A 13,847-nucleotide genomic window follows, 5' to 3' on the forward strand; every position below is an offset into this window, starting at 1 on the left:
TTTTTCAGCTATAAAAACAGGACTAAAATTCCGCATTTTTAGGTTTTATTGTGAGCCGGCGTTTCCGAACTGAACTTTAAAAATCACTGCAACTAAAATTTGAAATTCCATTAGAAAAACTTTGGATCCCTGAAATAATTGTTTGCGTTCTTTGTGAAATATTTTTGAACAATCTGGAATGAAGTCTATTGCAGTTTATTTGATGCCGCTTTTTCATTGGAATCGTGAAAAAACTCGTTGATCAATAGGTAATAAATGAAAACAACAATCACAAAAGCACAAAGTAAAAGCTCGCTGCCCTTAATTGGGATCAATATTGTTGAAATTTTGAAGCGAATGTACGTTCACGAAAATTTATTTTTACAAAGAGATCGCGAGTATAACTAAAATACTCGAATAAACGTTTGCAATCAGACTTTATAGCACCGATAATGAATGTAACGAAAATAAACAATTTTGGCAGAAAAGTGGCGAAATTCAGCAGAAAAACTAACAAGCAACAAGATATTTTATATCAGTTATTTAGTGGTGTAATAAAATTTGTTAGTTTTGAGTCAGTGATTGGTGTAATCTCGAGCTTAATTATTTGTTATCAACATTGTGCGGCTACTGTGTTATCACAGATTTTAATTGTTAGGGATAATAACGACGAGATAAGTTTATGTATACATTGGTGACGAAGTGAATTGGTATAACTGAATGAAACGATAAGTTCAACTGATGGTTTAATTCTCGAAAACGAATGAATCAACAGCAATCAATCAAAAACAATGACTTTGTGAGTGAAGTTCATACAACATAACAACGCTGCATTTTTCGAATAAAATTTGCAATTGTGATTGATTGTTTTTACCCTCAATATCCGTAGTAATTGGGGAGCTAAATCCCACGGGCATAAGGTGTGTGTACATCCAAATTTTCGTGAATCCCTCAAATAAATCACGTTTAAGAGGGTGTAGAGTCTGTTTAATCTAGCAATTTACACTATTATAGGCACCGTGCTTACTGTTCGTTCTTCAGATCTTTCGAAGTTTGTTCGTCATTTACATAAAGATCGTTCACTCTTACCGAGTTGTTTTTTAAAGGTAACATCAGTGGTCGTGCCACGTATACATCATTTATTAGTTTCTTGTTCGGACAGAGCTAGAGCACACGTTGATGATTGGATAAAAGCTTTTTGCTATTCCTCAAGGGATAATAAAGCTACAGCAGATCTCTCATGTCAAAATCATTCGGTAACGGGCTATTCGGATTCTTCGTTCTCTTTCACACTGATTCCGCCAATGCCAATTTCTTTAATTTCGCTTTTATTGAGGAGTTTAGAAAAGAGCTCAATTCTGTTTTCCGTAATTTTGACTCAAACGCGAAGCATGCACACAAAGAATATTCCGAGATTTATTACTCAGTCTTTAACCCAAACTGCAACCAAAATTCACTATTCAGGCGGCATTCCTTCATTTCCTGCTTGTTTACGATAAAGTTTTACGAGAGCTTAATATTCTTTCACGCTTCGTTCAGGCGGTGCAACATAGTTAAATTAATCTCCTATTGATTTTCCGATCCTATTGTAAAATATTTACATTCGTCGTCAAGTTCAGATATGATAAAAACTTATTGAAATATTTATTTCGTAGTTTTAAAAAGTCGAGTTTGCAAACATTTTTAAATATTAAGATATCATCGATCGAGACAAGAAAAGGTCGAGCTTTTGACAAATGCTCTTTTGTCTTTAAGCTGATTGTATAGAAAATCTGCTCTTGATATTTATCACTGTATAATAAATCTTTGATGTGCCGCCGCATTTTTTCCTCGCAATGATAACGCGAAATAAATTACAGACTTAGTGTGCATCATTCAGAAACTGATCAAAAATTGAACAGAGCTTGGAAGAGCGTGATGAATGTAGTGAAGAAAAATAGTGCGTGGTAATGGACTGAACTCATGGAAAATGCACAACAAGCTTAAAAGGTGAATTAACGAAGCACCCGCTCAAATACTGTCTGATCAGATAGTTTAAAGAAACGAAGTTTAATCCACTTTAGCTGCTTTGCAAGCCCATTAAACCAGCGTTGTATTATAAATGAGAATAAAAACGCCTTTCTAGCTGAATAAAGCAGGAATTATAGCGAAAGACAATCAAACATAATGAGACGTCAGCGCAGAAAAGAATATGCAAATTATAAGTAGTTATGTGAAGCCGTTAAAAAACTCGAACAAACAAGGAAACACACATTTTAAGAGACATCAGAAAGCTGAGACCTTGTCCACGGAGACCGGAGACGTTAAGGATTCTTAAATTTTTATGAGCGGCGCCCCTTCTTAATCCGATTAGTAACGCGATGTTTAATGTCGCAAATACTCGGGTATTTATTAAACCAGAGACGTACTCAGTTTTGTTAATAATGCACGACTTTGTAACATAATAAGTGAGGGATTTTCAAAAGAACAAAGCGTTTTGTAATGAAACGAAGCATTTACACAACAAAGCTTTGGAGTAAATTTATTTCTTCCGATAAATTTCCAATAAAAGGAAATATAGATATCCAGATGAAAATCCGGTTTACGAAGCAGTCTCTTCACTGTCTGGATATTTTAATCGAGTTACGAAATGTGTCGGGGCGGCTTTGTGCTTTCTTTTTCTTATTCAATATGAAAGAAAATTCATTCTTTCAGTACATTGACTCGGTTGTGCTGTTAAATCGAAACTACAATTAATTTTCGGGGTGTTTATCTAGCACTGTAAGAGAAGCGAATGCTGTAATTAATTAATTATTTACCACAGCACGCCTTCGATTAAATTAAGTTATTAAATAAACCAACTTTCACAGAGGCGAAAGAAGAAACTTTTCTAATTCTTTTTATTCGAAGAAAACATCAGAAAACCTAATATCGGCGTCGCGACGGACCGAAATATGTAACTTTGACAATGGTGGCGTCCTCTAGTAGAACACCACCGAACGAATTGCAGGTAACTCTAACAGAGAAGACGCGCAAAATTTTAAAAACTCTTTGAATAATAAAATATATTTATTTTTGGACATTTACACAAAAGTAAATACATTCCTTAAATTAAATTAACATAAGAGTACATGATAACCACCTTAAATCAAAATTTCTTTGGGCACACTAACTATGAAATGCAAACAAAAAAAATCCTCATAGTCAATACTGCGAATTCGGCGAGTGTTGAGGCATCGTGTGATGGTAGGAACTAGATGAAGAGCTTCCAGTTGATAGTAATTGTCCAGGAGGTGGTGGTCTCCCTTCAGGATTTCCAGTGTTTCTTCCATAATTCGTTGCACTACTGGATTTGTTTTGGAAATTACTGTTATTTGAATGGTAAGTATTATTCCTAGATGGAGCGTGATATGAACCATAACTTGAATCATCAGACTGTGGAGCCTGTCGGCGTTGTGAACCCAACATTCCGTACATAGATTCCGGTCTTTTTGAACTCTTCTCGTCGTTATTTTTACTGCTGCATGATCTGTCAGTCGTACTGTAATTATCCGATCTGGAAACTACCCCTGGAGTTATCCCTCTGACACCATAAATACTCTCTGATCTCTGTTGCTGTTGCTGGTTCTGCAAATTCTGATTCTGGACATGCGTTTGCTGATTGAGTTTGATCGGATACAACGACTGCGCAGGAACTAGAGGTCCAGGCTTCGGCAGAATATCCCGATGAACTCCACTATTAGATTTTGTATAAACCGACTGAGATCGATTTAAATTCGCCCGTGTCAACGGTGGCGATTTGCAATACAAAGACTTAGTACCTCCATATAGCGATTCGACACGTTCCAACTTCACCGCAGGAGCTGAATAAAGACTGGCTGAAGTTAAACTCGGACAGTAACCAGGTGGTCCAGTGGTACCACCTGACGGTCTATAAGCATTATAAGTCGACCCGTGGTACTTCGGAGCAGCTGGTTTGTCCAAATCGTCGTAGGTGTCTTCATCTGAGTGGATACTAGAAGAATCGCCTTCAGTTGATCGGGTGTCTTTCTTGTAACGTTTGAAATTGAAGACATATTCGTAGATTATCCCAGCGGCCACACCGCCGATCATGGGGCCCACCCAGTACACCCAGTGGTTCTGCCATTTACTGAAGACAAACGAGGGGCCCAGCGAGCGCGCGGGGTTCAAGTGCGGCATCTGGAAAAGGGGAGGAATTGTCAAAAATGTTAAATTCTGCAGATGTTGCAACACACTTCTCGGGTTACATCACCGGCTAATAAAGTTTACGATTTAAGACATTGCAAGTGCTTTACTTACCGGGCAGATGAAGGAGCAGGCGGAGTAGGTGGCCCCAATGGTAACCGCGGAGCGTCCCATCCATTTATTGTGACTGTCCATGGCCACAAAATAGGAGAAAACGACGATAAACGTGAGTATGAACTCGATGCCCAGTTTTTCCCATGGCGCGTCGGTTATCGAAACGGTAAACATGGGAACATCTTGTCTTTTCGGTACGGTAACCCTGGAACAAAATTAAAATAAAGTATTCATCAATTCAAACCATATCGACATCGTTTGTCCCAATAAAACTAAATGACCTTTTGTCCTTTATTCACGACAGATTATAAAATTCGTGCCGAAGAATAAATGAAAGAAAGTGACGCGTTTGCTGTGATCATACAGACGGCACTAATTGACCCCGTCTGTAAAAATAAACATCATTTGGTCTCTTGTCAACAAGAAAAGTAAAGCCATCTCGCATTCCAACTTTTCCAATATTAAAAAGTATCCAATATCTGGGGTTCATTTCAAGGAATTTGCATCGGTTCTTTGACTGGGGCTTGTTGACAGAAAAACAAACCCTTATCGAAAGAAAATTAAACTAAATAGTCCACAGAACGGCAAATTGTGCTGCCACATGTTCAGCACATGACTCGAACCATAAACCAAAACGTTCCCGTTTTTTACTAAACTAAAAACAAAACTCGTTGGGAATCGATTTTTTTGTCGTAAATGTGGTAATATTTATCCACGCATTTGCGTCTTATCTCCATCTAAATCATACAACTCCTTTCAGCTTCCGATGACAGCTGCAAGTAACCATAATTTGAAAACGTCTGAACCGTGCGGTACAAAGTAGATAAAACTGGCACACTATAGAATTCAACCATCCCTAATGTGTAGGTAGGTAAAGATGTATAAGAGAGAGGAGAAAAAGGAAATGCCAAACAAGTGGTGTAAAAAATGCCAGGTGGTTGGAGCTCGAAGACACACGTGCGGCCGAAATTTCATCGGAGGGGAAACATTTGCCTGTCTTGGACATAATGAAGAGAGATGCGATTTCAGAATTCTGTGTGAAGTAGACCATGTGCGAATAAATTTATAATTTCAATTTTTCAAGCTCACATTAGCGAACAATTACCGAAATTTACTTCACGCCGGATGATCAACAGCCATTCCCACCCCAAATGGGGAATTGACGAGTGCCCAACACGCTCCGACATTACAATGGCATATCCGTGTGAAATTTCAAATTCAATTAGACACACGACGGCAATATTAATACAGACACTTGGTATATCGAAAATTTAGAGAAGTTCCCTCGCCTAATGTAAATATAGTGGGACTTCAATTATCCGGGCGGCGGTAGACAACTTTGGTTGTTTCAATGTTTAAAAAAATATATTTTCAAATTTTTAATTTATTGCGTCTTCAGCGGTACGTAAATGGCGACAAAGTCGAGCTGGTCAGTTTAAAAGATCGTGGGCTAAAGACAATTTTGAATTTTTTTATCCGAGGTCGAGAATTTTTTTTTTACATATTTGTCAAATGTGAGATTTGAAAATTTGGGGAAAAAAATAGAAAGTTTCCTAATTCTGAAATAATAACACATAAAAGGGTCCAATGCTCTACCTTTCTGTTATTTTTTTTTATAAAATTAAAAACGTATTTTGTTCAAAAATGGACTTAACAACTTAACAACTTAAGCCGGAGATATGTATGAAATTCTTTCCAAATGTTATTTTGTATTTCGATCTAAAAATTTTAATCTGACCACAGAGCACCTATCGCAATTATTCATCAAAACTTTCGCATTGACAAGAACTTTAGCGTGCAATATTTCAATAGGATATCTTGAAAACGAGACAATAAGTACTTTACTGTACAAAACTAAGACCATTTAGTAAACAAAACAAAGTTGGTAGAATTTTTTTCAAAAGTATGTTTAATCTAAATTTCTAAGTGCAAGTTTTGAAGTTAATTAATTTTCAATTAACCGTGCTTTTCAGTTATCGAGGTCGTACTGTATTCTGGAAAAGGAATTGATTGGACTCGTAAAACATTTTTTTTGTAATGAAATAATCCGCTGAGGTGCGTAGATGAGTCAACGTCTGTGCAGTGTTTTTTCGGCGTGTATCATCGCCGCTATCGATTCCCACACGCGAATCATCAAGTGCCGTCCCCCTTAAAAAATGATACAAAGCCTAAATCCCCTGACAGTACTGAACAAGTGCAGACTTATTTATAATATACGATTGGGGTTAACGAACAATAATCACGCCGTTGTATGCGAATTAAAGTATATTGTCACACTTCACCTAACCAAAGCAGTTTTAGGAAGGGTCATATGTATTTTCTTCATATTATGACCGCATGTTAGGATATGATCCCCAATCAATAAAAAACCACTAAGCGTTTATTCCAGCTCGTTTCATTTGACAAAGATACTTTATAGAGTTTAAAATAACTGTCTATTTTTAGTTGAGCGACAAAGCGTCTTCTTGTTCGTTTTCACGATTTATATTATTTTAGACAATTCGAAAATCGAAGCGGTCATTGGCAGGAGCGAGCTTTTGTTACGAAAATATTTTACCTGAAGTTCGGAATTTACCTGAGGTAATAAGGGTACAACAGCTGCAGAATACGAGCACGCTTTACGGAAAATATTTTTTTTATTTATGGTAAAGAACTGCAAGCCACCCAGAATATGAAAAGTTTACGATGCTCTAGTGTGAAGATAAAATTGTCTCGACATTGCAAGTATCAACAGTCTGTAGACCTCTTAAGCTGGAGATAATTGAGAATCCACTTCGAATGCTTTAGGGCAACAGCTGAAAAGGCAGGTGATACCCAACTGTCTTGACAGATGTTGTATTCAGATAAACTTGAGCAATATCATCCGCTAACCAAGAAATAATTACCCGACCACTAAACTAACCGGAAGGAACTTGTATAGAGCAAAATCTTGCCATGATATTTAATACGATTTATGCTCTTCATTCTTCACTTACCCATATAAGAAAGCAGCTCCGGCGATTGCACCCCCGCATTGTGCCACTACGAACATTGTCGCCCTCAACAAAGATATTTTCTTCGTAAAAGCCATCGCTATAGTCACAGCCGGATTTATGTGGGCCCCTAGAAAAAAAAGTCATTTTAATTCCTCTAAACATAAGTTCCCTATTATCTATAATTGAGAGTTTTAGCGCATGTTGCGCCTCATTAAATAATTACCAGAGATGGGTCCGAAGCACTGGGTCAACGAAATCATCGCGAAGCCAGCTGCTAAAGCTGTTGAAAGAATAACTAAAGAAATTGAAGGAACCGCGACTCCACCAACTGCACCTGTCGATGCACCACACACGATAAATACATAAATAAAAGAAGCCAAACATTCTGAGATGACAGATCTCCAAAATTCAAGAGTGCGAATTTCGACTTTGATTGGAAGTTTTGAACACTGTAAAGGTTTTTCATTTTTTAAAGCTTCAAGTTTTTCAAAGAGGGTAACTATGTGATAGTCAATGCTATGATCACTACATAAATTAATAGGTTCTTCGGCCATTGTTTTGTTTATATTATTATATTATTGCACTACACATTTTCGACGACAAACACTTGCAGGAGCGATGGCAATGCGGCACTTCTGAAGAAACTTCGGCCAGCATTAATATGAACCACATGATTGCTTCCCCCTCCGAAAGTGATTACCAATGGCGAAGAAGAGCGCCCTTCCAAGCTCGCATATTTCACTAAGTGACCAATGTAGACATATTATACAATTTAAATTTATTACTATAAAAAATATTCAAATTCGTCGTTTCCACAAACCAGATGATATGTATCAAATTAATTTCCAAAGACGATACTTAATCAATTGAATTAATTAGAAATTTCATCAAGTTTTGCGTCACTTTATGTTCCTCTAATTAACACAGATGCGTATAGGCTCCGATGTTTAATTGCCTTGAAATCTGAATTCAGAATTACGATAACAATTTTAATGAAGAACTGTAATCGGACTTTCTTCATCTCGTTGTTCCGCGGATAATTTTTTGGGTTAACTAATTTTCATCTAACGGGATCACCCTTGGAGAAATCAAGTTTGAGATAAGAGAGAACTTGACTTGGTATCAGCTTCATAGAAAACTCAAGGTCGATCTGTCTTGGTAAATACGATACCAAGAAAAATGCACATGCCCACTCAGGAAAAGAAGCTCGAATTTAACACCGGGGAGTCATTTAACAGCAGAATTCTGTCTTGTTAGTTCTGCAAACATAATTCGAGAATTTTAATATTTTCCAGTCACAAAATTTAAATACAGAACGTTTTAAATTTCGCGCCAGCTACAGGTTCCTATTTTTGTTTTCTAATCTAGACAATAAGAGGACTCTATCTAAGCTCCGACCTTGTAAACAAAATGACGGTAATTTACGATTAAACATTTACCAACTGAAAGCTTTCTCTGATTATTGTCTTCCGTCAACAAATCGCATATACAATTATTTATAGGGCCACTCTGTATATGTAAAAGAAACGACTCTGTTTAGTATGAAACCTGCCCAATATGTAGGTACACATTGATAACAATTATCTCAGATCTTGTTTCACCTGCTCCTGCACCAACAAATCGTGATAAGAGTGTCGTAATTTTGTATTAATAAGCATTTCCGTCGAATGATGAAGATTAATTAGGTCGCCGTTACCTCTGTTTAATTAGTTACCGCCTACATTCATATCATCTTTAATAAGGCAAAGAGCTTTCGTTACCATTCTTGAGAAACCGTTCGCGTAAATAGCATCTATTTGAAACTGAAAGATAAGAATTATTGATGTTGAAATCGTTATCTTGATAAAACAATATCATGACTAACAAAGAATAAAATGAATTGTGATAAACGGGCGTGTCTTAATAATTCTCATTTTAAGTGAAACATTTAACGTTTTCACTGAGTGATTCAATGCCTCCCATTCTAGTAAGAGAGTGACGTCACTCAGGTATTTCGCGTCCACCTTGTGTTGTTTATTCACGATAACATGGCGGTTGTAAACCAACACCATTTCAAACTACTTTTCCTTCTGTGTAGTGAGTTTTGTGTTTTTGTGTGTGGACAATACGAGCAATATGGACGAACTCCTTATTACTATCAACAAAATCAGTATGACGAACGTAATAATCCTTACAACGTCCCGAATCCTGGAGATCGGGATTACAGGACTTACTTCTACAAAGGGAGGAGGTACGGACAACAAAGTAATTACTACAACAACAGGTGGCGTCCCGGAGATCCCCGGATTCAGGGACAGGATGAGCACTTCTTTTATGATCCTGTAGGTAAGAAAAAAAAGAGGTCATTCACTTCTATGTTTACTTATAGCAAGGCAATGAGGAACCAATATTGCCTGGAATTTTGGGCGGATGGAGACCCGATCTTCAAGGGAAATTCAGACAACAAACTAAAGACAAAAAGAGAGATATTTATGTGACGACCACGCATGGGCAGGTTCAGGGATTCCTGGTTTATTTGTTTGACAATCCCGATCCTGAGTCCTTGTATCGGCCGGGATCGGAATTTATCGAGAGGGAATACGGGACTACTGAAGTTTATCTAGGGATACCCTACGCCGAACCGCCGATTTTGGAAGGACGATTCAAGGTACTACGTCATTTTTATTCCTAGAAAAATTGATTGATAACGCTAAAAAGGAAATGATTCACTGATGCTGACAAACAAGAAACACGTGTTTCTTTGCGTGCGTTTTAAATAGTTTAATCATTCGCAATTTAAAACCTGCAAAACATTTTTGTTTAAATTCGTTTTTTAGTCAAGATATGCAGTTTTATTTTCAATGTTTTGATGCTGAAATTACATGACACAGCGCGCTGCAATATCAAATACCGGTTCATCGCTCTTTAAAAATGGCAGACCGCATTGCTTTACATAGTTGCACCAAAATTGAGTTGTTTCTGTTTTATTGCCACAAATAACAGTTTTATTTTACTAAATCACTAAACAATGAAATTATCGTGGTCAATGTGTCCAAAAAATTCAGAACAAAAAGCGACAAAATTCCGTCTGTTATGGATAGCTATAAATCAACTTTCAGTTTTATTACAAATTGAAAGACGATGATTTTTTGTAACATCCCTTCGCTAACTTACTTAAAGCCCCCTAGATGGCACAAGGGCTGGCAACTGCTCCAAGCCGTGGATTTTGGCCCTGCGTGCCCTCAACCAGCTAGATACGTCGGAGCAACAAAAGGTGTGCGAGATATGGATGAAGACTGTCTCTACCTGAATGTATACAAGCCACCTGTAGGTACCCCCATTAAAAAAACCGCAATTTTGTCATTATTTTCCTAGACGAAAGAAGAAGAAGTTGGTCAAAGATTCCCCATAATGGTGTATATCCACGGTGGCGATTTTATAAGAGGGGCTTCTAATACCTTCCCTGGTCACATCATGGCAACTTTTTATAATGTGATCGTGGTGACAATCAACTACAGGCTAGGGGCGCTAGGTTTTATCAGTACAGGCGATGTAAACTCCCCTGGAAATTACGGGATTTTGGATCAAGCGATGGCGCTGAAATGGGTCTATGAAAACGCGGAATATTTTGGTGGTGATCAAGAAAGTATCACTTTATTTGGACCTGGAGCAGGGGCAGCTTCAGCGGGATTGCTTATGGTGGCGCCACAAACCAGGCACATGGTGTCTAAAGTCATTGCTCAAGTAAGAAACTTCTTCCTCTCTACTTGCAGAGAATTATTCTATTTTTAGAGCGGTTCATCCCTCGCTGACTGGACTCTCATTGTGGACAAGTACCGTGCACAAAACACAAGTAGAGTTTTTGGTAAACTCATAGGATGCAGTATTGAATCATCATGGAAATTGATGAATTGTCTAAAACAAGGTCGCAGCTTCTACGAAATCGGTAATTCCGAGTTTCCTCCGGAAGTGGGTCTCTTCCCATGGGCACCAGTCATGGAAATGAATGTCACCATGCCTTTCTATGAAGGCTGGTATGAAAAAGACTGGCATTTTCTCCAAGAAACACCAGAAGAATTGATTAGAAAGAGGCAGTTTAATGGTGGTTTAAAATATATGTCGGGGGTAACTCTCCAAGAAGCTGCCAGTTTTATCAGTAAGTAGATAAACAGGGTGTAAAACATCAGCTTATTGTTGTTGCAGCTTCAAATAAGACTCTGGAGCCTTATTTTACCATCGACCAAGAGTTCTTCGACAAGAAAGTATGGGAATTGGTACTACGGTACAATTACACTCTGAATCCTAATGGTACTTTTGAGGCTATAAAATATATGTACACCTACTGGCCGGATCCCCACAACAAGACACACATCCGTGAAAAATATATCCAAGTATGAAGATTTTGTTATTTTCACAGTACTACAGTACTCTTTCTAGATGCTCTCTGACTTCTTATACACTGCCCCTAACGACAAAATCATCAAACTCCTCGTGGAACAAGGAGTTGAAGTCTACATGTACGTTCTCAACACAACAATCGAATCTTTCAAGTTAGAAGAATGGCGTAAAGTTCCTCATGACATCGAGCACTACCTCCTCTGTGGAGCCCCCTTTATGGACACTGAATTTTTCTCCGACGGCCAATTCACTCGCACGCAATGGACCAACAATGACAGAAACATGAGTCATTTCTTCATGAAAGCATACACAAACTTTGCGCGATATGGCAATCCAACCTACACACAGATTCTTGGTTTACATTTTGATCTTGCAAAACACGGAGAGCTCAAATACTTGAATCTAAACACAACATATAATTCGTCGATTAGATGGAATTTCAGACAAACAGAATCTGCGTTTTGGTCACAGTATCTACCAACTGTTGTAGGGCATTTGGTACCGACGTACCCACCAACAACAGAGGTATAATTAGAGGGGTTTTAAACAGATTGTATTGTTTTTCGTTGCAGTATTGGTGGGAGCCTAGAGCACCATTGCAGATAGCATTCTGGAGTATGTCTGGAGCGTGTTTGCTTCTGGTGGTCTTCTTAGTGGTTTGCTGCATGTTGTGGAGAAACGCAAAGAGGTAAGAAAGGTAAAGGAAACTTTTTAAAGAAGGGTGTTTAAAGGTTTCCTAATCGCACAAACCGCAAAAAAAGTATCTTGACTTAATTTTAACTGTTTTTTCGCACTTGCACCTTTTCGTCTTTGTCTTCGTAACTAACATAGATTCTATGTACTCTAATTTTAAATCGTTAGTTTACACTTTTAAAAATCAAATGTCATACTTTCAACTGGTTTTCCTCCTTTCAGACAATCTGACCGCTACTACAACAACGTAATCTTAGTACCTGACACTGACACGGAAGAAGGTATCGACAACACTCGTGTCACAACCCCATATGAATATTCAGAAAAAGTGAGAACTCCAGTAAGTGCACCCGTAAGGACAAATAGTGCATCTTCATTTAGAACTGAAAGTGCCGTTTCTTTAAAAGAAATGCAAGGTTTCATGAGTACTACTCCAAGCGAGGACTATCCTCGCAAAGGTACTCCAATTTTATCCCATCGACAAAAGAACAAATCACAGTTGCCTCAAGGAGTGCCACAGACTGACGTTTAATATGATCAAAATATTTTTGTATTTACAAGTCTACAATTTTTGTAAAGTTAAGTAGCTTTAAGAGTGAGTGCTGTAATACCAACTGTGTTCTTTAGTATACGAGTACACATTCCATTTATCCGTCCAAAATCGCTAAGAACGTTGAGATCATATGTGCCTATTTGTAACGTACTATAGTTTTAGCTTAAGATTTTGAGCTCGCATTTATAAAAGGCTTCACCAAAGAAATTCATCAGCTCTATTTTAAAACAGCCATGACTACAGCAAAAGTAGTATATTATTATAATCTTTATAGATCTCGTATGGTTTTTAATAAAGTTTTCTATACAAAACATTTGTTTCATTTATATTTCAGGTAACTGAAGGTCGGGTTTTTAAATTTACCGCCAAGTACAGTATGCGCATGGCGCATGGATTCTAACACTGAATCCGTGGCTTATTCAACGATAATTTTTTATAACTGGCAAATATTTAGACAGACAAACACAATCAAAAACTACATGAAATAAAAGAGAAAAGCAAATGAAAGATATTCACGATTACAATAGATAAAACTGGGAATAATAAGACGTTTACATAAAAACTGAGAGAATAAAATTTAGCAAAGATATTCATCATTACTAAGAAATTAAAAAAACGAAAAAATTACCAATACACGGATAACGTACTGCAGAAGTAAAGAAGGAAAATTGCTTGGAGAAAAAACAGAGAAATTAAAGTGAAACGCATCAAATAACCAACAGAGGAAAAATAAGGCAAGCGATCAAAGAGCTAAACAGCCCAAAAGCCCGGGCGAAAATGGAATACTTGCAGAAATATTAAATAAAGCGGAGAATGCATGCTACAAAAGAATCAATTTCTCACACTTAGAATATGGAAAAAAGAAGAAATACCAAAACGATGGAACGGTGCTATTATATGCCCAATATGTACTAAAAAAGGGAAACTATTGCGTAGACACGTAACATACAAAATACTGACAAAAATCAGTA

At 37.4% G+C, this 13,847-nt stretch overlaps 2 protein-coding genes across 3 annotated transcripts; one reads left to right on the top strand and one right to left on the bottom strand.

The window, feature by feature from the left end:
* Window positions 1-3,008: 3,008 nt before the first annotated feature.
* bib (MIP channel family protein big brain) lies at window positions 3,009-7,950 on the bottom strand. Its single transcript, XM_088047015.1, has 4 exons — window positions 7,477-7,950; window positions 7,254-7,380; window positions 4,279-4,483; window positions 3,009-4,158 (listed from the first exon to the last, which is right to left on the bottom strand). Exons 1-4 carry the CDS (start codon window positions 7,805-7,807, stop codon window positions 3,163-3,165), a joined length of 1,659 nt encoding a protein of 552 aa, XP_087903141.1. The 5' UTR covers window positions 7,808-7,950; the 3' UTR covers window positions 3,009-3,162.
* Window positions 7,951-8,884: 934 nt separating this feature from the next.
* Gli (carboxyl ester lipase-like protein Gli) lies at window positions 8,885-13,187 on the top strand. 2 transcript variants are annotated; one of them, XM_088047000.1, is made up of 9 exons: window positions 8,885-9,574; window positions 9,622-9,900; window positions 10,413-10,559; window positions 10,608-10,976; window positions 11,025-11,388; window positions 11,436-11,623; window positions 11,670-12,155; window positions 12,203-12,327; window positions 12,546-12,635. In XM_088047000.1, exons 1-8 carry the CDS (start codon window positions 9,281-9,283, stop codon window positions 12,320-12,322), a joined length of 2,247 nt encoding a protein of 748 aa, XP_087903126.1. In that variant the 5' UTR covers window positions 8,885-9,280; the 3' UTR covers window positions 12,323-12,327; window positions 12,546-12,635. The 2 variants fall into 2 exon arrangements, with proteins under 2 accessions (XP_087903126.1, XP_087903125.1); XM_088046999.1 differs by having other exon boundaries at window positions 8,887-9,574; window positions 12,203-12,318; window positions 12,546-13,187.
* The last annotated feature ends 660 nt before the right edge of the window (window positions 13,188-13,847 follow it).

This window comes from Gnatocerus cornutus, chromosome 10, assembly GCF_029298725.1.
Source record: "Gnatocerus cornutus isolate USDA-ARS CGAHR chromosome 10, icGnaCorn1.1, whole genome shotgun sequence".
Classification (NCBI taxonomy): Eukaryota; Metazoa; Arthropoda; class Insecta; order Coleoptera; family Tenebrionidae; genus Gnatocerus; species Gnatocerus cornutus.

Coding starts and splice junctions, on each gene's coding strand:
- bib (XM_088047015.1), bottom strand. CDS start 7,807: ATGGCCGAAGAACCTATTAATTTATGTAGTGATCATAGCATTGACTAT. Junction 4,484..7,253: donor GGAGCTGCTTTCTTATATGG/GTAAGTGAAGAA, acceptor ATTTTGTTCCAG/GGTTACCGTACCGAAAAGAC. Junction 4,159..4,278: donor CCTGCTCCTTCATCTGCCCG/GTAAGTAAAGCA, acceptor CCCCTTTTCCAG/ATGCCGCACTTGAACCCCGC.
- Gli (XM_088046999.1), top strand. CDS start 9,281: ATGGCGGTTGTAAACCAACACCATTTCAAACTACTTTTCCTTCTGTGT. Junction 11,389..11,435: donor AGAAGCTGCCAGTTTTATCA/GTAAGTAGATAA, acceptor TTGTTGTTGCAG/CTTCAAATAAGACTCTGGAG. Junction 12,319..12,545: donor TTGTGGAGAAACGCAAAGAG/GTAAGAAAGGTA, acceptor TCCTCCTTTCAG/ACAATCTGACCGCTACTACA.